Below are 24,882 nucleotides of genomic sequence, written 5' to 3' on the forward strand. Positions count from 1 at the left end.
TTATTTTTTTTTCATTTAGTGAAGTTATATTCTCTGTATTAATCTGGAATCGCAAACCGATAAACCTACACTACAATTTTAAATCTAAAAAAGAACACCATCGCTGTTAGGATCTATTCGAAGACTGTCAGTTTGCATTGACTAAGTTGCCCGATGTACACTCGATTGTTACAGCTTAAAGACCCCTGGCAACCCTGGAAATGAATTTCGTGAAGCCTAAACTGGCCATTAAGCGTATACCTGAGGACAAACGCGTGGTCACATGAAGGGCGGATCGGTACACCGCCTCGCTTGTTTAAAAGACACGCTCAGCAACATACATGCTCGTCCCTGGTGGCACAGAAGGAACCGCCTCTGTGCAGCCTTGAGCTGAGCCCCGCAATTATGCGATAGCGATAAAGCATCGCTAGCTACACTGTATGCATGAACGAACGTGCTTCTCCGCCCAAGATCTGTAAACAGAGCTTCTAGAAGTATCTAGTCGGGAGTCATTTTCCTAGGGCCGGCCGAGGCGATGATACGTAAATGCTCTTCGTCCGTTTGAGTGGCTGCTCACGAAAGATGTTTAGCAGGAAAACGTGCGAAGGCGTGGCTTTGAACGGCACTCTTTGACCGCCCATGCACTGATGAACCACAGCCAGATGACGATAACAACAATAACTGCTGTAGTTTTACGGGCCGATATGATTACAGGGCGCGCCGTAGCGGAGGTCTTCAGCATAATTTCGGTTATTCGGGGTTCTTTAACGAATGCCTTAATCCGAGCACGGAAGCGTTCTTCGAATTTCACCCCTATCAAAATGCGCTTTCGAGCTTTGCAGTGGGAAAACTTGCGAAATGCGCCGAGAGTTGAACCTGACGTGCTCATAAAATCTATATGAGATGAAGCAAGTCTGGGTCATTTTCTTAAATGCGGAATAAAAGTATACATAGAACAACTACAGAGACCTATGGATAACGGCTAATACATTGTGCCGTGCAGGCAGCCAACTACAACCACGCAGGTAGTCAATTGAGCAGTCAAGTAAGCGATTTATCAACCTCCTGATTTTTCATCCCCTTTAGGCAGCAGATAAGGAGGCCTCCGAAGATCAGGACAAAAACGAGGAACAGTTATTCTGCTATAAGCCATACATGTTTTGAAGAAACATAAAGACATGATAAATTGGGCAGATAGACTTAGTATATATAGATCAAAAGAATGTACAAAACGTTTCCCGTGATGACAGCATGCGTGTTGTAGGCTGGTGTGATGTTAACTTTGAATATACTACTAGCATTTCCGCTTTCTGTTGTTTATGTATGCTTCCACTCTACCGACACATTAATCTTCGAAACATATCTGCAATGGGACACAAAGCCCTGTTTAGTTTACCTGGTGCGTGCATATATACTGCGTAAGTGAGCGAGTGATCTGCGTGAACCACTTGTTTATGTTATATGCATGTATAATGTGTATTCTGTGTTGATTATATTAAATATGCATTCTGTGTTGATTGTGTAATGAAGTACATATTCAATATTTGTAACCAGGAAAAGTCGATGTCATCTTTTCAGTTTTATCGCTTGTATATTGAGCACAACTCATTTTTTTTTAATGTGCACATTAGTGTGCATGTTTTTGAAACGCTGCACGAATTGAACGGTGGCGGAAGCCTCGTCAGGCTGTTTAAGCCTTTATTCGCTGTCTCCGCAGGAAATGCCCTGAAATAAAATGGTTTTGATTTGACTTGATCAAGTGAACCGCATACCAAAAGATGCCCGTTTCCTACAAGCGATGAAATTTCTGCGCCCGCTGGCACTCGAAATCGGAGCAGTCGAAGTTTCAGCAGTCTTGTCACAGGGTGCGTGCTTTTAGAAAATTTAGCTGGAGCGGAGTATACGTTTCTTTACTTTTCAACATTTAATATGCCTAAATGGAAGTCTTTCAAGATGAAAGCAAAGGTGGTGTGTTTGGTTGATTGTTTGTCACAGTGTTATTCAAACAACTGTGGCCATATTGAGATTGAGAAGGCAAAGTATATTGGTGGCGAATGTTTGAGAGCCAGCTGAAAGATGTCTCTGCATTAGTACATATTTTCTTGCATTTTTTTTCAGACTCCTTGTCCTTCTACTCATCGAAACGTAAGTCATGCTCATTTTCATTCGTTCGTCACCCACCTATAGCTATCTATAGTAAGTTCTAATTGGGCACGTATTGTTCAAACTTCTCTTAAGCTGACGCTGGCTTGCAGGCGTGTACTGTGGCCGTATACGTTCTTGTGACACGTGCGCCAACATCACGTGTGAGTACAGCCCTCACGAGCGCAAGGCCTTCAAAACGAGGCTGTATGTAGCGCAGAACCCAGTTGTGACAGTTGGAAGAGGCTTTGCTATGCACGGTGGAGATTAGGCCAGGCCTCCTTTATCGCAACTGCTGTGTGAGTTTCACCGGCCGTCTCGGTTGTCGTTCTGATCTTCGGGCAGACTCTTGCGCTCGCCTGTAACAGCACAGATGCAACTGACCTTACGGCCGCTTGCTCCACGTATATAGTGCTACATGCAACGCTATAATTATGCTCTTTTGTCACATTTACTACGTGATGTGCTGTAAGAAACCAAAAAAGCAAGAAATTTGTTTTCAGCCTGGTTGGCCTTACAGCGTTGCACGAAGAAAAAAAAAGGTGATTGAGAGGGTCTATGTTGAGAGGGGTGTTGGGAATGTAATAATTAAAATAAAACAACATGGCAAACAAAAATCCGACCGTTGAATATACCAATATATGCGGAAAATGTGTTTTCTATGGCATCTGTTGAAATTATTGTGAGATTAAGCTTGCGAGGCGCGAAGTATCCTGGGCTTGTGAGGAATTCGTGTTTACTACAGCGTGTAAAATTTTATCAGTCGAACACAGGTCTTCATTTTTTTTCCCTACCACGCTGGCTTCGCCATTTCACTATCTTTGACCATCCTAGGCTATTTGGTCGTAGTGGGCTGTTGTGTTTGTTTTTGACTATTTTTGGTACAAAAGGGGCTAATGACATATGCTTTCTGTTGAGAAATGTTCATGTTTATTCGAAGTAATTAAGACTGGAATAAAGCATGAGCTGTTTTTTACAAACAATACTTAAGAGCGAGCAGGTATACTGATCATCATGGAGTCTGCGTGCAGTTGCATTGTGAAACGGTCCACGACTTGTATTTTAGAACAGTTTCGTATGAGATATACAGTACTGTTCAGTGTCAAAAGGCACACTCTAAAGAGCACCTGTCATATTGCGGGCCCGATAACTGCTAGTAGACGTAAAAACATTCATCGTGTGTGGCCCTATATCTTATCAAAAGAAATCAAGACGGTCAAGCAGCAGTGGTCTAATGCAAATCTAAGCCAATATAATTTTGCCAAAATCTAGACATGGTGCGCATGAAAGTGTTCCCTTTAACAGTGAACCCGTCTGTACATATGAGGCGGCACGTACGAAATAAGAATGATACTTGAGCAGAAATAAGAAATACGATTGGAGAGGTGAGAAAAAGTTTTCAGGAACTCCGCGTAAATAAGAACAATGGCTTCATTCTGGGCCAAATTGAGTGTATACTACGTGCAATTGGCGATCTTAGGCCGAAAACGGCTTTCACGGTTTCGTTTATTTTCTGTCGTGAATTGGGGAGCTCACGCACGAAGGCGAGCTGAACCATTTCCGAGAGGAAGTGAAAGGTTTTTTTTCTCTATGCATGTTAATCAAACACAGCATTTAGGCGGCAGTTCAAAAAACATCTTGTCATTTCGTCGTGGAAGCCATTTTCATCCTCTTCTCCAGCACAAACGTTCCACTACGGTGGTCTAGTGGCTAAGGTACTGGGCTGCTGACCTGCAGGTCGCGGGATCGAATCCCGGCTGCGGCGGCTGCATTTCCGATGGAGGCGGAAATGTTGTAGACCCGTGTGCTCAGATTCGGGTGCACGTTAAAGAACCCCGTGTGGTCGAAATTTCCGGAGACCTATACTACGGCGTCTCTCATAATCACACGGTGGTTTGGAACGTTAAACCCCACATATCAATCAATCAATCTCCGGAAAAAACAACTACAACACAAGTTGTAGCCGATCTACGATGTGAATGCTGATGATAGAGTGAAGCTATATGTCTTAAGGTTCATAATGTCGATGTTGAAGTGGCCGACTAGTAGGCTTATATCGGACGGACAGATGGATTCACAGTCGAACGAACCAATGGTCGGATGAACGGATGCATGGATGGACAGATACATGGACGGACAGATGGGCGCATGGATGGATGGTCGGACCAAACGAATGAATGAACAGAGTATAGGGTCCATTTTCTAAACCATATGCGTGCTATGAACGCTATATGAACGGTATATAGCGGGCAGGCCGATGGGGAGCTACGACGACGGCGACAACGGCCATCGTACGAACCCAAGAAACTGGGCTCCTTGAAAAAAAAAAAAAAAAAAAAAAAGACGCCTGTAAAAGTCGCTGGAGTTTTGGCCGAAAGGTCAGACAACATGGGAAAAGTCTCTGCATGACTGCTCTGCGAGGTTTATCCCCTCCTTCCACGTGCATGAGTGCACGCCAGTGCCAGCACAACGAGTGGGCAGTCATATAGATAGAAAGGCAACTGAAGCTGTGATGTCTTTACTTCCAAATAATAGAGCCCTCTTCCACCGTTGTGACATCTGCCGCCAGAAATATAAAACAAGCAAAGATCCTATGTCAGTGCCGCGTCGATTCACGCAGGACGTCGTATGTGTACGCGCACGCTATCACGTTTGTTCGTCTATGAGGGCGAGGGAACGGCCGCAGCACAACGCGCCGTCGGCTTCGAAGTGATAACAACGCTATCCGCGGGCCGTCTATTATCGGTGCGCTGTCCTAAATCATTACTTTAATTGTCCACCGCGTCGGGCAGTTCGTATGGCGTATGCCTTGGCGTTTTCACGTCCCCACGTAAGGGTGAAACTCGCTATACCAAGCACTCTTTCTATATATATATCATTGTACATGCGCCTCTACACTCGCCATTCTTTTCGTTTCACCTCTGCAAATGTCTCCTCCTCGGGCGATTGTAAAAATAATATTATTTAAAAACTAACTGCAGCCGCGCGTGCCTCCATGCCCCCAATTTTTGACCACGTGGGCAACATTACAAACGCGTTAACTGGGCACCCTGTCCCCCCCCCCCCCCCCCCCCTATTTCCCCGTTTTTGCTGAATCTGCTGAACCGGAAAGACGTTCTTTCTTTCTCCCATTCCTTTGTTGCAAAGGGGAGAAGCGCGGGGGCGTTAATTTTGCATGTGTGTACGCGCCCCATTTGGCAGTTTTTTTTTTTTTGTCCTTGCGGGAGCGGTCGGTGTGTATATAGAGGTGCCAACCCATACACCACAGACCTCACTACATGGCCACGTACGAGCCGAAATTCGCCCCCCCCCCCCCCTCGTTTGCCTGTCAACTCGGGAGGGGTGTTCAACAAACCCCGAAACACGAGCAACGCTCAGGCAGCGACACCGTTGATCCCGGCTCCTCTTTTTGCCCCCGCCTCCCATGGGAAGGTCAGCAGGCAACGTGGAGGGACACGCCATCCGCGCGCGCTACTGTCCTCCCCAGGGACGCAGCCGGTGTCAAGCGCGATCAGGTCGACCAGGCTCGAGAGCACGCGTGGACCCGACTAAACTCATCAGCGCGCGACGACGTGTCGGGTTTCTCCCGGGTCCCACCGACGGAACGCTCTCCTCCGAGCGCTCGCTCGCAATCTCCGCGCAGGGTCCACACGTGCGCGCGTACGAACATTTCTTTCAGGCTATTCAACTTGCCTCGTTCCTTTTGCAAACGCTTATGCTTAAAAGTCCCCAATGTATATCAAAACCGCTGTCATTTCTTTGTCAGTAACAATTATGACGTTCTTACCAAATAAGACAAACCCTGAATACACATCGAGTTCGTGACGGTGCCTCGTGCATCGAAATCACGTTTCTGTAAAGAGGCGTGCCATGCTTGATGACTACAAATTAATTATGATTACTCAGAGTTGGTTTGCGCTATAAAAAAAATATTGGTGAACGTGTTCTCGGCCATGGTCTTAAAATGGCAATGTCATAGCCGCTATGCTGCCTCGGCTCCTTATGACAATCTGTTAGACTGGCAAAAAAAAAAAAACTGTTGATCAACAATAGAAGATTGAAATGACTGGTCGCCCCGCCGCGGTGGTCTAGTGGCTAAGGTACTCGGCTGCTGACCCGCAGGGCGCGGGTTCGAATCCCGGCTGCGGCGGCTGCATTTCCGATGGAGGCGGAAATGTTGTAGGCCCGTGTGCTCAGATTTGGGTGCACGTTAAAGAACCCCAGGTGGTCTAAATTTCTGGAGCCTTCCACTACGGCGTCTCTCATAATCATATAGTGGTTTTGGGACGTTAAACCCAACATATCAATACAATCAAATGACTGGTCGTGGCCAGCATTATAAACCTACAGCCTAGTACCGTTGGTCAGGACATCCCAAAGGCACGTGTTATCAGCAGGGAGGATAGTTTATTAAGAAGTGATGATTAGGGACGGTGTGTGTCTGCACTGCAGCTGAGCTGTATCCACAGGACTTCGAATGGAGAGACGAGTAAGAGTGGGTAAATTGCGTCGAGATGAATTGTATGGTGCCCGAAAGCATCATGTGTAATGATACTGTCACACAAGGCACTGGCACCAGCGTCCTCTCGTATAGTTTCTGCGTCTGGTTCGTGAAAGCTCAGGCACAGGCATGGGTGGCTTCGTTGCCTGGCAGGTGCGCATGCAATCCCACACGTGTGACTAAAGAGTGAATTACGGGGTTGGAAGGGAACTGTCGTAAATGAGCCTTCCTTTGTCATGTTTTGTTTATTTCTTTGTTCGCTTAACATGGAGAAATGAAGAAACAGCGTAGCTGAACTATTATTTACCGCATACTTCTCTCTTTGATCCACGTATAACAGAAAAGACGCTGTACTCATTTGCAAAATAAGTTTTCGAATGTGGCAAAGTGGGAACTGTCACTGCCTCAATTCGGTGGCTCGAAAAATACTGGAAGCGCCTCCCACGGTTCGATCTGATAATGCCAGTATTAGTGTTCCCCCAATGTCATTGGAAGCTGTACGTTCTTGCCAGGAGAAAAAATAAGAAAAGTAAGCTTCTCAGAAAATAAATGATATTGAATGGTGAAGGAGGTGTGTGTGTGTGTGGGGGGGGGGGGGTGTTAAGCCTAGCCTTCATTATTACTGAGGCCCCATTGATTGCAGGAATTACAGACAATACCTTGTGTCCGTTGATATTTATGGTTTTAGTTTATGAATCATATCTGACAGATAATGCTGAATATCTGAGGGTGACGTAAAATAAAATTAAATATAAGAGCTCACTACAGATTGCTTGTGGCACGTTTGGTGTTCTCCTACGTATAATAGTTTTGCTTAGTTAGTTAGTTTGTTTCTTTGTTCGTTTGTTAGTCAGTTTGTTGCTTTTGTAAGCAGGATCAAGTCGACAACTATGATCTGGGTCCACCAGAAATAAACGTTGCCGTAGATTAAGACATCATATGGGTTTTCCTTGTGCTGCTCGTGCAAGCTATCGCCAATCTCACTGTTTCGTGCCGTTTACCGTCAGAAAAGCAGTGATGTTAGGCAGACTTAGAATTAAGTATCCAAAGCATTGCATTGTCGTTCGCCGTCACTGTGCCCGAGTCGTATTGATATGCGGACGTTATAATTCGAAGATAGCGTGCGTTATACACAAGGAACGTGAACCTTACCGGCATGTTTGTAAAAATCTCTGTTCCTATAAGTCAGGTTCACTGCTGTTGCGACGTGAACGGTGGCGTTCACATCCGACTGGCGTGTCCACCATGATAGGGCAGTGGACTATGGTGCTCGTCCGCCGACCCGAAGATCGCAGGTTGGATCATGGCCTGCGGGGTGGCGCTTTGGTGGAGGCGAAATGCTATAGAGGTCCATGTACTGCGTGATGTCATACGATTGCCGAAATTTCTAGAGCCCTCCTGTACGGCGTCCCTCCTAATCATAACCTGGTTTTGACGTGTAAAAGGCTGCAAATTTTGTATTATAACCAACTGGCGTCAGTTTTCTCTTCCCCTTGGAACTGTCGGTGTCTGCCCCTATTCACGCCCAGCCAACTCCGATGCAATACAGACTGTGCCGCGTGCGAAAGTGGAAACGGACGCGAGCGAAACCTGAAGAGGTTGCAGGCGCGCGATGCCACCGTCGGTGGAGTACGCACGCACCAGAGTCGCGAGAGCAAGGGCAGCCGATAAGGCCCCCTTTATCGGAGCGTCATAAAAGTGACACGGCAAAACGACACTGAAAAAGCACACAACTCACGGAGACGCGACACCCGCTGCGGCATTCCGGACTTGTCTCGCACGGAACCCAGTTTCTGGGAAAAGGGCCGCTAATTGCACTCGCCTATTTGGTCGACCGCACGACTCTCGTCCGGCGGGCACTTCGTTTAACGAGTGTGCACAGCCCCTATAACTACGAACTTACTTTTTTTTTTCTCTAGTCGGCAGCAGACTCGTCTAATGGCAGCTCAAACAACTAGAGACGTGTGTTTTACTTTCTTTTTTTGCTGTATTTTCCTCAAAGCTCTCTTGACTTCCGCTGAAAAGACAAAAAAAAATAAACAGGGCCCAATTGTATATATGCTGCGAAGGGCGAGCTAATTTCGAGGCCATTGCTCTAGCGCAAAGGGTGTAAAATTGTAACTGACAAGAAAGAACCGTCAGGTTCCTCCCTTGTTTCGTTAATTTTTCAGTCTCTTCCTGTCAGTTTGAACGCAAAGATTTACGACGTTGTAAAACAAATCCTAATGCGCCGTAAGATTTCTCGACTCTCCTTGTATCACGAAATGTATCATGCCTCATACGTTCCAGTGTAACTCCCCTATTCAAACAGCTCATCGTACTTCATCCCGCAGAAGTCCCCACAAGGCCCCAGCTCTTGTTTGCACCTCGCACCATGATTCCTTTTTCGCCCAGGCAGCCACGGACTGGAACGATCTTCGCTCCAGCGTCATCTATAATTCATACACGAATAAACTTAGAAAAGCTATTGAATCATTGTTTTATTCACCATACATTGTTTGCACGCACCCAACTGTAAAGAGCTCCTTAGGGGGAAATTTAGGTATAATAAATATATAAATGGACCAAAATGAAGCCGCTTACGAGCACGGTGTCATTCGGCCTCTTGTTCCATAAGGCCTGTTTGATGGAATGCCCTCAGTAATGTTGCGGGGGTGCCAGAACTATTGCCTCTTTAATTCGCAGTCTCATTTTGACTTCCACCAGTGATTTAATTTTAATAAATTGTGAGAGTTTAACGAACAACATGTGATTATGCGGCACGCCACAGACCAGGTGTCCGACAATTTCGACCGCTGATGATGTGTAACATGCGCTAAATCTAAGTACATAGGACTCGGGAATTTTCACTCCAATCGAAAATGTGGCCGCCGTGGCCGGGATTCGATCCACTTACCTTCAGGTCAGCAGTTGAGTGCCATAACCACAAGGCCACTCCATCTGGTGACTTCAGTTGTAATCTTCGGACACGTACACCATACGCCTGGCATATTCCGCCCCACAATCCTTTACGTCGTGCAATTCAGTGGACTTAGTGAACACGAAATACACGTTGCGCTTGTCCATTTGTGGTGACTGAGAGACTCTTATACACTCTCGCTTTACAGTGCCACTATACCGTATTGGTATAAGACCATTCGGTCAAATCGACTAACGTTTCATTGTCCGCCAAATGAATTGAAAAACAGAGAGTAACTAATGGGACGCATTGTTAGGGATAGCCTGGTGAATACGAATTATTCCTTCCTTAAAGTTAATGACTGATTCTGACGCTTAACTTGTCAGCTCAACAACGATAAATGAAAACATCTATGTCATTACCAGTTTATTCAGCTTAGGTACGTGCTTACTTAGCACCCGACTAGGTTACATCCGACAGGCACATCTTTTTGATAGTGGTTTCATTATGCGAGGTGTTCAATACTGACTTTTACTAAGATTACTTTAAGCTTCAAACATTTTGCTTATGCCCCCCGAAATAAACTTAATAATATTTCATCTCAATTTTACTGTAGAGAATGTAAGTTCAACGTCAGTGTGCATTTAAGTTTCGCGTTTATGTGTAATGGAATTAATGTGTTTAGCCTCCTACTTATGTGCATTAGCTCAATATTTTTTCATTTACTTTTATTCCTTTATCTGTTTTTGTATAATGGCTTACTACTCCACACAAAGAACTTGTCTAATTGTTGGTATTCTATACCGATAAGTACAATTTCCTCGTTCTCAAACTGCTTCTTCTTAATTTGGCGCCGAGGGTTAACTAATAATTAACTGCATTTTTAGACAACTAGAAGCTAAATTTGTGATTATATTTGCGTGTATGCTAGTAAGCCGAGTTGTGCTGTAACAATTATGTTTTCGACACGGGTCACCAAATAAATCAGCAAAATATCTCTCTAACCGAAAGTAGGGTCTGCAGCATTAGTAAAGTAACGATTTGCTTGTTAACTAAGCATGATGTCAGGCGTGTCCAAGAAAAGAGAAGCATATTTCAAGCGACTACTGGGAATAGCACAAGTGTCACAACGCTAACGTGGACCCGCCACGGTGGTCTAGTGGCTAGGGTACTCGGCTGCTGACCCGCAGGTCGCGGGATCGAATCCCAGCTGCGGCGGCTGCATTTCCGACGAAGGCGGAAATGTCGTAGGCCCGTGTGCTCAGATTTTCACGTTAAAGAACCCCAGGTGGTCGAAACTTCCGGAGTCCTCCACTACGGCGTCTCTCATAATCATATGGTGGTTTTGTGATGTTAAACCCTACATATCAATCAATCAAGCAGTGGAATGGAATGAAAAAACTTTATTTCAGTCCTGCAGGACGCGCTTAGCGCGTAGCGGGCGTCTCCCACGTAGGGACCGACAGAGAGTACCAATTAATTAATTAATTAATTAATTAATTAATTAACACTAACGTGGCAAAGAACGCCTGTCTTGGGGGGAATAACCTTCACAGGTTGGTTCGGCCTTCTGTGCATGTCGAATACTTAATATTTCGCGAACTATCAGCGGGAGAAGAGAGCGCACATGAAGCAAGCAGGGGTCTGAGCTCGCGTAGGTTGCAGCGTCTGCCACGGATTATCACCAAGACGGAGTCGTGGATTGCGCGTGTGTCCAGCCATGCGTGTAGAGCCACGGCTACAGGCTTGAGTAGGAAAGCACCCCCCTAAAACTGGCAGACGTTAATATCGGAGCGTCCGACATAATACGTAGTTATACTGAAAATTCTCAATCAACATCCCATCTTTACATACCAGCAGGTTTACTGACACGTGCTCCGCGTGGCAGAACAAGGAGAAACGTGCAACAATGTGTAACAGTTAACCTTATAGTGCAACATATATGTTCGTTGCTGGGTGTACTTAACGAAGTTACGAGGTTGGAACGCCTACAAAAGTTATATGATCAACAATGCGTTTCGTTGCTTAATATAGCCGCCGAGGTGGTACAGTGTTTAGGTTTTTCTGCTGCTGGCCCGAAAGTCACTGGTATGATCCTGCAGAATCATTTTAAATAGAGACCATAATACCAGAGGCCCGCGTACTTAGATTTAGGAGCACGTCAAAGAAAGCTCAGGTGGCCGAAATTTTCGGAGCAATTCATTATGGCGAGCCTCATATTGTAGATTTGGCCCGTAAAATCCCCGCAATTAATTATTGCCACAAAATATTAATGCGCTACAAATGCCATTGTGCTCCATACCTATTTAGAAAACAACGCGTAGGAACGCTTGCCTTTTTCCGTTCCTTTTACTCGTATTGATCGTCTCCCCCCCCCCTTCTCTACTAAATAATATAATAAGAAATACGATTGCCTGGTCATACGCGTGACTCGGTACGTGTTGAAGATAAAACCTCTAAACATTCTGTCAAAAATTTCTAGCTTGTGAGACTAACTTTCACAATTTCTTGGATGGCAACAATATAGTCACTTAAGTTACTCTTAGAAGAAGCTAGAAAGAATACAGAGACTATAGCGGCGCGCTTTATTTGTTCGACGTGCCCAAGGAAGGAATCAGTCACACTGATGTTACGGAGATGCAACCTAGATCCTCTTGAACTACGTAGAAATAAATATTGGCTGAAAGTATTGTTCCAAATAATGCATGATCAACTGAAGATAGATAAGCTCAAATATTTACAATCTCCAGGCAAAAGAAATCCCCTAACTAACCACGATTGCGTCATAAAATCATACCGAACAAATACTGACACATTTCGATATTCTTTTTTTTCCAGATGTCATAGAAATGCGGAACAAACTGCCGAACGAAATAGTTGTTTTAAAAGATGTCACTGACTTAGAAAATCATGTAGAAGCGCATTTACGTGGTTGCTAAACTAATTTTTCTTTTCGGTGCCAAGTGATGTAAGTGACTTCATGTTCATAGCAAATATTTCGCGATATGACTGTGAATTCGGAACTGTTATTTTGAATGTTCAGTTGTTAATTAAGAGAATATGGGTTTTCATTGTGACTTGTGAAGGTATTAAGAAATTTTATGAATATTGTAGATTCTTTATGTATGTCTTCTCTGTTATGACCCTATATAGGAGTTAACAGTATTACGAAATAAATAAATAAACAAACAAATAAATAAATAAATACATAAAATAATTCTACACGTCTCCTAAGTACACGAATTTCCTGTTTATACAGTGATCGACAACTAAACGATCCCAATCGTCACATTTAACCTGTCTTGTACTCGTATATTCCCGACGTCGCCTGAGCGGGAACGCCATCGCAGCGTCCCTGTGAAAGCGGGTAGGCACCTCACCTTCTAAAGGCGAAGCCACCCAAAGAACGGGAAGGGGAACAAAGTGGGATAAAGTGCGTCCTCTTCTTGGAGAGATGAAGACAACGTCGGTCGTCGAATCTTAATAGCGTCGCTCTCCAATCTTCCCGATGGTAATTTGTAGGGGTTGTCCCGTGGCGATTCGTCGCAGGGGGGTGCCCCTTTTTCTTTCTCTTTTTTTGATTAGTCTTTCTTTCTCGCCCCCAGAAGTAAAAGAAGAAAACGTCTGCTGGGCCAACTTCAATTGTCTCCACCGCTTCCGTGTGCGAAAGGTGACTGTTATACGACGACGCTGTGTCGCTCGGCAAACGATTCTCATTCTCCCCGTCCCTATATACAGCCTACACCTCGCGCGTGCAGCAGCTAAAAAGAGCAGTCTCGTAGGATCTCCGCTTTTTTCGTTGCGTGCACCACTGCAGAAGCCGTAAGCGCTTTTCTTTTACGTCGTCTAAGGCGCGCTCGCGTTAAGAAATTTGTTCTTTGTTCATTCCACATTGATCGGCTGCGCGGCACGATTGTCGAATGGCAATTCATGGCCATTGAGTCTTTCAGAAAAGCCCCGTTTCGCCAGAAAACAAAGGATTGGAATGTCTTAGCGAGCAAGTGATTTTTTCGAGTGTATTTATATACGCTCGTGCATCGCTTGGCAAATGGCAACTAAGGAAGCTATGTGAATGAGACTCTTGAAGCGGTGTTCTTTCTAGACCTTAAATTGAAGAAAGAGAGAGGGAAGTCTGGGTTAAAAGAACAAAAAAAAACAGGAAACCTATATGTTTAGGCGCATGTATCTTGCAATTAAGGTTGCATCATGAAAACCAGTTGCCTGCTCCCCACCTTATCATGGCATGGCAGGCTGTTTTGTAAACAGTACTTGAAAAGAGTGGCGGGAGAACCGGAATACGCCTTTGCGGTATGCATGAACCTGACTCATGTATTCCATAACACGCGTGCTGCGTAGTGAAGTTGCTCTCGTACAGCCGATTACTTCATTCATCGTCTATGCCACCTTGTTGTGTTTTATTTTCTGGAAGGCTACATGTCTAAAGGGATTGCAGAAAGGCTAACTACACTGGCATCATCAAGTCGTTATGGTGCAGATGTGGTGGTATTGACCACACCACGTACTGACCGCACCGATTGCTCACGAGCTGCATCCCCTTGGTAAAGCGTTTCGTGCAGAACTCGACATAGCTGCCACTGCACACAAATGAAGCCCAATCCACGTCCTCTAGTTGCCTGCACCGCGCGCCCCTACCATAGCACCAGTGCTCCCGCGGCGCGCTATTTAAAGCGACCGCTTCGCGCATGCTCCACACAAGCGAAGCGCGCGAGAAATGGAGATGAGAATCGTAGCAGTAGCAGCACTCTCCCTCCTCCGTGCTCTCGCGCACCAGGAGGGCACCCAATAAAGCCACACCACCCTTCTCGACACCCGGGCCCGAGTCCAGGCTATAACACACGAGACGAAGTCGATACGATGGGCCCCGCTCCGCTATACAGCGGCCGCCCTTCCCTGGCTGTGCCACGGCGCTGGCTCTTACGTCGACTCCTGCCCCAATCACTCCCTTCCCGACCTCCCTGTAACGTCGCTGCCACCAACGCCTTTCACGGTTTTTATTAAAACTAGCCGCTGCGGCAGTCTGTCCCTGTTTCACCGACGAGTTCTCTTCTGCCTAGAGGACGCTGTCCATGGACGTTGTCCCTGAGTTATACCTGCCATGTTTCAACGCTACTGAGTGACTGAACAGCGCACCAGGAGCGGTGGTAGGCAGTCTCGGTGGCGTAAAACACAGAACGTTGTATCGCTCCGCAGTTATTCTGTCGAATATATTATATTGGGAGCTTTAAAATTGAGGACCCAAGAGGCTCGGGCACCCGCGATATTGGCGAGCTGCCGGTGCGCATCCCCAGCACTTGGGCTCTCACGTTCGCGCTGACGCAAGACCCGAAAATCGAAAGCTATCATGGGTCCTCAAGATGGGTTGCGCCGCTATCCAGGCGACAACACATCAGCCTCAACGTTCTAACTGTCATCCTAAAACCAAGAACACAACTATTTTTGTCTAACAGCACATCTGCGTTAAGGCCTCAAATGCCGGCTATATTTGGGAAGAACCCCTCTACAATTGGTTGCGCAGCGCGACGCCAAGGTCCCGCGTATATAGTTATAGGACTCTGAAGAGCTGCGCAAACAAGATGGCACAAATCGATCGTTCTGGGCTACATCATACGAGTCGACATACATCGCATGAGGCGATAACAAAGCTTGGCTGGCCAACCACATTCACAGCAAACATTCGGGCCCACATTTAAATGCGTGGACCTTCAGGTGCCTGGCTTGTATTTCATCCACTGTCTCTTGTCGCCTGCTCACGCAGTAATCAATACAGGCCTAAAACAAGACCAACAGTGCTCTAAACCAGTGCAAAATAAGCTAACAAGGTCTAAAATTACATAAACTGCAGAAGCAATCAATAATTATTTGCAATAAGTCACCTAAAATTGGCTGATATCTACGCTGCGTAAGAAAGGGCATGCATCACCTCGGCAGACGCATAATTGCCGGAGGAATATCTGGGTTACTCGTGCTACAAACTCCTTTCTTTTCACAGTATTAAGCGCAGCACTTGGTGAACTTTGCTAAGAGCAAAGTTCTCCAGCTTACTAACAAACGTCCCATTTTTCATATGACGTATTGTATTGATGGTGAAAAACTGTCGATTGTACCAAATTACAAATATTTAGGTGTTTTGTATAAGAAATAAGAATGATTTTTTCTTGGAAGGACCACATTAACTATTTAGCAGCCAAGGCTGGCCATGTTCTCAACTTTTCAAAGCGAAACTTCAAGAAAGCTCCTCCTAGGTTAAATAAACTCTCTCTCTCTCTCTCTCTCTCTCTCTCTCTATATATATATATATATATATATATATATATATATATATATATATATATATATATACTTTTCAGACGTGTGCACGTGTGCACAATTTAGAATATATGGATGCTCCACATAGGACCCTGGTAAAATGACTTGCATTGCTGAACCAGAACGCACTGAGAAGCGTGCAGCACGGTTCGTTTCCTCGAACTGCGACTTTTCAATAAGCTCATCTGATATAAGAGCCGATCTTGGATGGCTGACTTTGCAATATAGACGAAAATACATATACGCCTAAAGCTCTTTCACAAAATTTACATTGAGGCAACAGGCACTAGGAAGGAAGCATATATTCTCAATCCCTCATACAGGACAGCCCGTTGTGATCGTTCGCTGAAGATATGAGAATATACTGTCGCATTAACTTATATAAGCATTCCTTTTTCCAAGAACATGCCATGATTGGAATAGTCCACCGGAGAAGGTTATCTTGTCGCCAATCAGTTCCTTCGTCAGGGCCCTTGCTGAGGTTTTGCTCCACTAGGTAGTCCGTCACCTCTACACGATATTCAATAAAATGGTCTATCTCTGTTTTTTTAATCTTTTTTTTTACTTTTTAGTGGTTTTGTGGTAATGTACTGTTCCAGGTTTGACGCGATATATTTTTCGAGTGATCTGTTCAGCACGTACATGTGTCACGTCATCTGTAATCTTAACACATTGCTGATCTTGTTATGTTGACTCTTGATGTTGTACACTACCTGTAATGTACTATCTTTTTTGTTTTTCACCATACAATTATGCCCCTTGGGCGATGTAGGTATCTGAATAAATAAATAACTGAACTTAGAGCAACACCAGGGCCTATGAGAACGAAACGTTTTTTCGACATTTCCATTCTCCTTTAGAAAACTGTTTACTTACAATCATATTTGTTCCTTATTTATCCTTCGTAGACACACACACACACACACACACAAATACACACACACACACACACACACACACACACACGCACACACACACACGCACGCACGCACGCACGCAAATGAAGAGATGCTTTATGGGATTGTAACATTGGTATTTCTTTCTCTTTTCAGACGCATACGACCGGAAAAGCCCATGTGAGTACTGATATTCTCAGTGATGTCTGTTGTAGACGTTCTCGCGAGCAAACGCTCAAGCGCCTAATAGAATGTTACTTTTAAGAACGGTCCACACAGTTTGTCCCCAATAAGGGCCATGACAGACAATGCAAGACCACATAAATAAATGACCTAGCACTTGAAGGGGATCGCCGGCAATTTTCGTTACGTTAACCAATTTTCATAAACATTTAGTATATGTTCTCTGTAGCATATTGATAATATGTGCCAAACTACATAACCGTAAGTGATTTAGTTTTCCAGAGAGCAAATTTTAAAATTGGTAGTTGATTTTGGAATCACGTTTGTAAACGCGGCCCACCCTGTGGATGTGTCATGTGGCGTATATACGTGTCTGGTTTTTTACCCGGCCTCGCCCAGCAAACGGATGCAGCCCATGCTTTCTGATACGAGGCGACAATGACGCGAGAATAGTTCGGTTTATTCAGCTGCATAGCGTATTAGCCGTCGTTGGCACGGGGTCTTACAGTAATATTTAGCAATGATGGGATTGATGCGGGGCAAGTCGGCTGCTTCACGTGCCGGTGCGTTGAAATATAAAAGCGATGCTTCCACGTTCATTTATATGTAGCTGAAATCATCGCTGAACTCGTTACTGGTAAGTTCATATGAGCTGGCACAGCTTAACTCCGTGTCGGATGACATCGACAGCTTGCATTTCGCATGATAGAAAGAGAACGTGGGCTATGCTTATACCTTGGGAAACCATAGTGGCGTGTAGCCATGGTTTTGTGGCGCCATCGTGAACCCAGCACGAAGCAGCTCCCTGTTCTGGTTTCGGTTTTGACTCATTGTTTATTGCTTATTTAAAACTAATGACGAGACTCAGCAAATCGAACCACTCTAGCTGTTACAGGGTTCTAATACTATTTTAAAACGACATTATCTCATTACAATCGAAAATACACTGGTGCTCCCATTTAACCAGCCGTGGTACCCGCCACGGTAAGTCTATAGTGGTCATGGTGCCCGAATGCTCGCCCGAAGGTCACGAGATCGAATCTCAACTATGGCGGCCGCATATTCGGTGGAGACGAAAATGCTTGAGGCCCGTACGCTCAGGTTCAGGCACACGTTAGACAACACCTGGTGGTCGAAAATTTTGGAGCACGGTGTCCCTCATATTCATATCGTAGTTCTGGGAGGTTAAACCCCAACAATTATTGTCATTACAATAAACAGCCGTGGTGATTAGCTGCTTCAGCATTGAGCAGCTAAAAACACGGGCGCGGGTTTGCTTCTTGGCCATAGCAATTACATGTCGGTATAGTTTAAATGTTTTGTATAATCGCCCGTGTACGTATATGTAGGTGCACCATATATATCAAATTCGTTCTTTCTTCTTATGATTTCGCAATATTTTACTTTAAATCTTCACCAAACGCAGCCATTAACGTGCGCCCAAACATTTCCTTCCATTGTTTTAAATAATCAAATGCCACTAGTCAATAAATTATTACAGCGCTGCAATTTCATCTCGAGTTAAACGAGGAATAAAATATTACCATTGCTATTACAAGCGCGTATTTTGGCGTATAGTACAAACTCAGTTATGAATAAACCTACGGTCTCTTTTAACATTGAAGTAATCGCTGCCGCTGTAACTTGCCATTGAGCCATATCTTATTCACTATTTGGCACGGGGAGTGGGACATAAAATAAATTGACACCGGGTAAACATGAATATGGGTGTTCTGATGTGCGATTTGAACTATGGACATCTGCTATCGCAACCCGCGGCTATAGCCACTACGCCAAAAGCACATTGTTCTTTGTGAAGGTGCATTCATGCACTTGCCGCGTTGTAAAAACGTTTGGTATCTAAGCCATTTTCACCATTTCTATGAGTCGGTGCATATACCTAGGCGCCGACAATTTAGCGCTTCGCTGGTAGACTTCTTAACTTGGTACATACCTAAGTTGGCGTATAAGGGCACAAGACTACAAAGACACAATTCACAGGTTCACATATGATACAGTGACACTGTTGCGTACATCTTGAAACGCTTTGCGCCACTCACGTATGGAGCATACCCACATTACACAGCCCCATCGCTATGCGGTTACGCACAACACATAATAAACAGTCGATATCAACGCAAGAAAATAGCAGGAGTATAGACATCGAAATATTTATTAGACACTGTGCGTGTGTTGAAACAAGTGAAAGAGGGTGTTTGTGATATATATGACCATTGTGAAGCAGCAGATAAATCCTGGGAAACCTTCTCCAACGACCCCAAGCCACTACGTGGTACATATTGTAAATAAGTGTATTGCACCCATGGTCGCCTCACACCATTTGTGGAGGTGGCGCCTGTCCCACGTAAATTTTCACTATACCAGTGCACGTTATCCACTTCATAACAATGTAATAAACGTTGCATACCTACTTTTATAACTCGGCAAGGGTGGTCTAGCGTTGCTAATCATGCAGGGATACGCCCACAATCACTGCTAACACTTCGTTTCGAATATGAAGGCCACTTTTATGCTGCAACATGAGTGCGAACGTTACAACGAACAATGAGCTGCACTTTACCTCTCTAGTGTATAGTCAACATGCCAGGTGATCCTACGATGCGCCCACAAGTGGCATATGGGCAGCAATTGTTGACTGCTTTTAATGAGAGCGATTTGAACGATGCGTTGAACTTGCCAGAATATTTTTAGAACGCCGATGGTCTCCGGAAGAATTTTTATTGCGCCAGCAGGCTCACTACAAAGCTTGCTGTGATCACGCATCGATGAAGGGATGTGGTCAAGTCACCGTTAGACTATTCACATTGACAACGATAATTCACACTCGTGCCTCGTGATGGTTCGGTTGTGCAAAACACAGCAGTGTGCGCCTCTCAGATGCTCCATTTCGTAAAGCGATTCCGGCGCCTACCCAGCACCTTTCCAATCCTTATTGGAAGCACTGCGACGTAATATTGCCCGTGGGCAACATTACGTAGCACCGATTTCGTCAATTCGGCCTCAGTACTACGAACCGGAGCCTTGCTTCTGCGATAGTGCATGTGGTTTTGGCTCCGCATTTTCCGGGCTTCTTTATGCCGCTAGGTTGCCACTCGCTCCGCTCAAGCACGAGAGACACGTGCAGGAAGCCTTGCAATAGGTCGTTGGTTTCTGAAGAATCACGTAATTGCTGACGTTGTGTTAAGTTGCCAAAGTGGGCGTAGTAACGACGGTGGGCTACGTCTACCTCTTTTCGCTGCTGACAAACGCAGAAATGTCGAGAAGGAAAGCAAAACCAGCCGAAGCGGATTGTTCAGTACCCTATAATTCACTTACTACAGCCTTTATTTGCAAAAAGTCATGCGGTAGCATGTTTACCAAACGCAAGTGCATAGTCATCACTCCATCACACGTTTTGGACCTCGGAGAGTTTTACTGGCCCTTCAAACTGGACGTGTAGAAGCATTGCATTTCGTGAGTTCTGTCATACGGCCCAGAACCACAAAATAACCTGGAAAATAGCAATGAAACTCAATAAGTGGAGGACCACACAGCTTGCGGTGGAACGAAAGAAATGATGTAGGCTTAACTGTAAGATCTAGAAGGGCAGAAGTATAGGCCATGGATCAAAAAGGGGTAGCGGATGTCCTAGTAGACAATAAAAGAAAGAAAAAGATCAGGGCAGGTGATAATATGCGGTGGACGGACGACCGATGACGAATTAGAGCGTTGGAATAGATACAAAGAGATGTGAAGTACTGCCAGAGATGGCAAAGGTTTGGCGTAGAGAAGAAATGCGGAAATTTGCTTTCAGGAAATGGCATCAACTATCGCAGGGCATGGCTGCGTTCGTGATAACTGGGAGCGGGCTTCTTCCTGCAGTAGACAAAAGAATCTAGTGATGATCAGGGTGACCATGACACAGCAGTCCTGGAGTGAAGTGCGGAAAAACTATCTTTAGAAATTCTGTGTGATCAGATCAAATGTAGGTATTTTTCAAACTATAAAAAGGTGTGTGGAAAGTAATAATCACTTCATTTCTATCAATCTTATTCGAATTCAATGAATCAGCATGTCATATAGGATGACATACACGTATGCCATGCTGACCGCGAATCCCATGGGTGGTCAGCATGTCAGTAAGCCGACAGCAAGTCGGCTTTTCTGTGCGGCAAATTATTGGAGTGTTTTGTTGGTGAACTGAATGATAAAGGCGAATCATAGGTAAAAGGTAAATAGACTTACTGGAAGAAACATGCGCACTTTTCAACCCTAAAATGCGAAAAAGAAGAGCAGACAGAATGCTACAAATGAAAGGGGGAGATAAAAAGAGCGGGTCTTCAGAAAATAAATAAACACAATAAAAACGCGCCATTGCTCAAAAATAAAACAAACACACTAAAACGCGCGAATGTTCAATTAGGCTAGTTTGTACTTCAAACACGCTACTGAAGCACCAATTCAAAAGCGTGTTTGTCGCTTTCCGACGTGAGAGTGATATGCTCCAGCATTTCAATGTAGATTGCTTAAAAGCGGTTCTTCATCGATGCGCCCTAACAGTGTAGAGAGGGACTGTCTCCGGGAGCAATGTTGAGGGCAGTGAAAGAAGATGTGTCACTGCAATTAACCTAACCACCAAATAAATTATTGCAATGTGGCTACGAAATATGTCTATAAAGACACTTCAAGGCATTGGCGTTGCGGACACTGGCCTCGATACGAGGTAGCTTCAGGTGTAATACGTTATGAAGTAGGAAAAAAGGAATTCAGGTGGTAAAGCCGAGCATGCACGAAAACCGAGCGTTGCTCACGTGGTTCGTGTGACGGCAGGCGTTAGTATGCAAGTATTTGTTGTTGCATGCACCAGTTTCTGACATTCAAATGGGTCCCTGCGCACCATTTCCTTGGGTAAGCATGGCAGTGTGATCTACATGACTGTTGCCATTGATGCCGCAGTGGCCTGACAGTCACTTAATTTCTCCTACTTATTTGTTAGTTGACGCAGGCACAAGTGCCTTATTTTTAGCACTAGTTTGTATTGTCGATCACGACGTATACAATGCGGATAACTGATATTGCGGGGCAGCTGCCTTGAAATCCGGGAATGCGTTCCATGTTAGCAGTGCTTCTCTTTGAAGTCATACAAAGTGCGTTGCGAAGTTCAGGAAACTGTAGACGGCAGTCAACGTTATTCAACAAGAGGTTCCAAATCACGTGGTTGGGATTTTTTCTTTCCGGGAAAAATCGGAAGATGCGCAAACAGGCCCGCGATTGTCGAGCCATCAATGTTATAGATTGTCCTGGCATTTATCCTGCAGCATAAGCAGAGAGAGCAGCTTTATCGTCGTCGTCTGAATCCCTCGCAAGGTCGACAGGTGATCGGTATGCTATGGAGCGCTGCCCAGTTGCATTAATTCATGATACTGACCTGCACGGCAGCTGGAAGATGCGTCCCAGTGCGTCGAGAATAGCACATAAAACATGGTGTATTCAGACCACTTCATTGTGGGAGCAAAAAAAAGTGCGTGAACTGCTTCATAGTGACACAGTTTAAATGTTCCAATATATTCACTACAATATTCTATATTCTTCGTGATTGAGAGTAAAAAAGATGCACTGTGGTTTTTTTACCTACTGTGTGGTTCTCGAGTGATCTGATTTCGCAGACGTTCTGAAGGTAACTCATTATGAATGAACTTACCACCTTAAAGAAGAAGCGTTTGCTTGCGGTCGTCATTCAGGTCATGTCGCCAAAGCTTTCACGTGCATTTGTCTCTGAGCTGTCTCACCGAGTACATTCTATATAGTGATCTGGTAATAAGTATCCCTTAGAAATAAAAAAAACACAAAGAAATGAGGCGCACAAGGACGACACGCGTGGGACTGAGCCAAAGCGGCTGCCATGAATCGAACGAGCGAAATAGGCAAGACAAGCAGCAAAAAAAGGGCAAAAAAAAAAGAAGGGACAAACCAGAAAGGCGAAATCAAATGGAGATTTTGGGGAAGTCTAAGAATACGGTTGGAACGAGAGTGAAAGGGGAGAGGGTGAGAATAAGGAAAGCGCCGGGCAGCTGGAAGCAGGGAAAGACGAAGGCCCGGCCATCAATACTTGGGCCAGCGCTCGCCGAATTCCGCCGCGTGGCCCGCGCGCCGGGAGAGCCCAACAAAAACGGGAAGAAGGGCAGAGGCACCGGCAGCAGTGGCGTGGCACTCGCGAGGAAGGCCGTCGCTGCGTGGCGCGCGTCGCGCCTTCCCCTTAAGCCCGCACCATAAAGTTCCATTAGGAACTGATGGGGACAACTGGACCTATGGGGAAATAGAGCTAACAGATTGACGATTGCCGGCACCGCTTCTTCTGGCCAGCTGCCGGGCAATAACCATCGCTGTCCGTTTATGGGAGGCAGCGCCGGCACTTTGCTTGGTTGCTTTGCTCGTTCGGTGTCGCGCAATGCCACGCTAGTTTGGAAAAGAGGGCGCAAGTAGAAAGAAGAGGGTGTCGATGCTTCCAGGATAACACAACAATGGCTGCCACAGGCCTTGGCGCGCCACGATAGAAGCGGAAGAAGAACAGCGATCAGTATATTTAGTGGGCCGAGAAACCGAGACCAAAGTGGAGCTGACTGCGATGCCCCCTCGCGGCTCGAAGAGCTGTCGATGTCCTGCACTAGCAGTGCCGCGCACGAGGAGCTCTGTCGAATCTTTCCTATTTTACCACTCTCTCTCTCTCTCTCTTCTTCCTTTTTATCTCCTTCATTTCTCTTTTAACAAATGAATGGGTTTTTATTCACTATATTCTGTGATGTTTAGCAAATAAATACTATTTATTTTCATGCGCTCTTGATTCGCAGCTACAGCGTAGTGTTGAGGTGACCCGAGACAGCCCAACACCAATATTCAATAGAGCCCTATGACTACCCAGGAAATCATAACGGCGCACGATTAACGGATGTGAAATGTCGCGAAACAACAGCAGACCTCTATTATTCATACAGCACACCTGCAAACAGATACTACAGTAACTCACTGTATTGACAGAACGTCGCACTGCGATCGTACCTAACATGATAGTCGCCACTTTGTGAAGCAAGCACATTCGTAGATCTAAACATCAAGTGACCATAAATGTCGGTAGTGGAACCGAATGTACAGGTCACTAGTTATCCAAAGCGTTGAAAAGATCTATCCCAAGATGATCCCTCTCAGTACTATTTTTATCTGGACTGCATGATAATGATCTGCACTTGTTGACAGCGTCGTGCTCCGTAGATTGACGTTCTGTACACTCGAGAAAGACTCAATTAGAGTTGCTTTTGTGGAGAGTGCACTATTTGTTAGCTTATATTTGGCATTGTTGAGCATGTACGCAAATTACTGGGGGTTGCTGTGCTTTCCTTTTTTCCTAACGCTTCTTTAAAATCATATTTGGCATTTAAAATCATATTTGGCATTGTTGAGCATGTACGCAAATTACTTGGGGTTGCTGTGCTTCTCTTTTTTCTTTAACAATTCTTTAAAATCATATTTAAGGTGACAGCTAATTGTTCTTTCTTAATATTTGTAGATGGCCTTTTGGCAGTTTGACACGATATTGAAAATGAAAACAAAATACCTACAATATTGCGCCCGTTTTCGTGAACGCCATTAGCAAACCTAGCTGAGTGCCTCGCGCCGGATCGGATGACTTCACAAAAATTCTTAAGTAGTATCTTTTTGTAAGTTGTTGAAGAAGTATTTGCTTCGAAACATACTTCACAGCATGTTTCCGCGAACAACCTAGCCAGTTTCAGGGATCATTCATACACGTGCCCTAATGGTTCTGTTGACCTTGGCATTTGCGCGGAATCGAAGCGTAGTACAAACTTTACATGACGTTGAATGCGAGGTGACAAAGAAGTAAAAAAGAATGCACACAGTTTAAATGGCAGTGACTACCTACGCAGCGTTCTATCAAGTAC

The 24,882-nt window shown here is 45.0% G+C and overlaps 1 protein-coding gene across 1 annotated transcript in view; it reads left to right on the forward strand.

The window, feature by feature from the left end:
- The window catches only part of LOC142776483 (pituitary homeobox 3-like), a 148,827-nt gene that overhangs the window by 26,486 nt on the left and 97,459 nt on the right, over positions 1-24,882 (forward strand). The window contains exons 2-3 of the mRNA XM_075880251.1: positions 2,098-2,124; positions 16,901-16,924. Of these exons, the coding sequence (XP_075736366.1) occupies positions 2,098-2,124; positions 16,901-16,924 (51 nt within the window). The remainder of the gene's footprint in view (positions 1-2,097; positions 2,125-16,900; positions 16,925-24,882) is intronic.

The sequence above is a fragment of the Rhipicephalus microplus genome, chromosome X (genome assembly GCF_043290135.1).
Source record: "Rhipicephalus microplus isolate Deutch F79 chromosome X, USDA_Rmic, whole genome shotgun sequence".
Taxonomy (NCBI): Eukaryota; Metazoa; Arthropoda; class Arachnida; order Ixodida; family Ixodidae; genus Rhipicephalus; species Rhipicephalus microplus.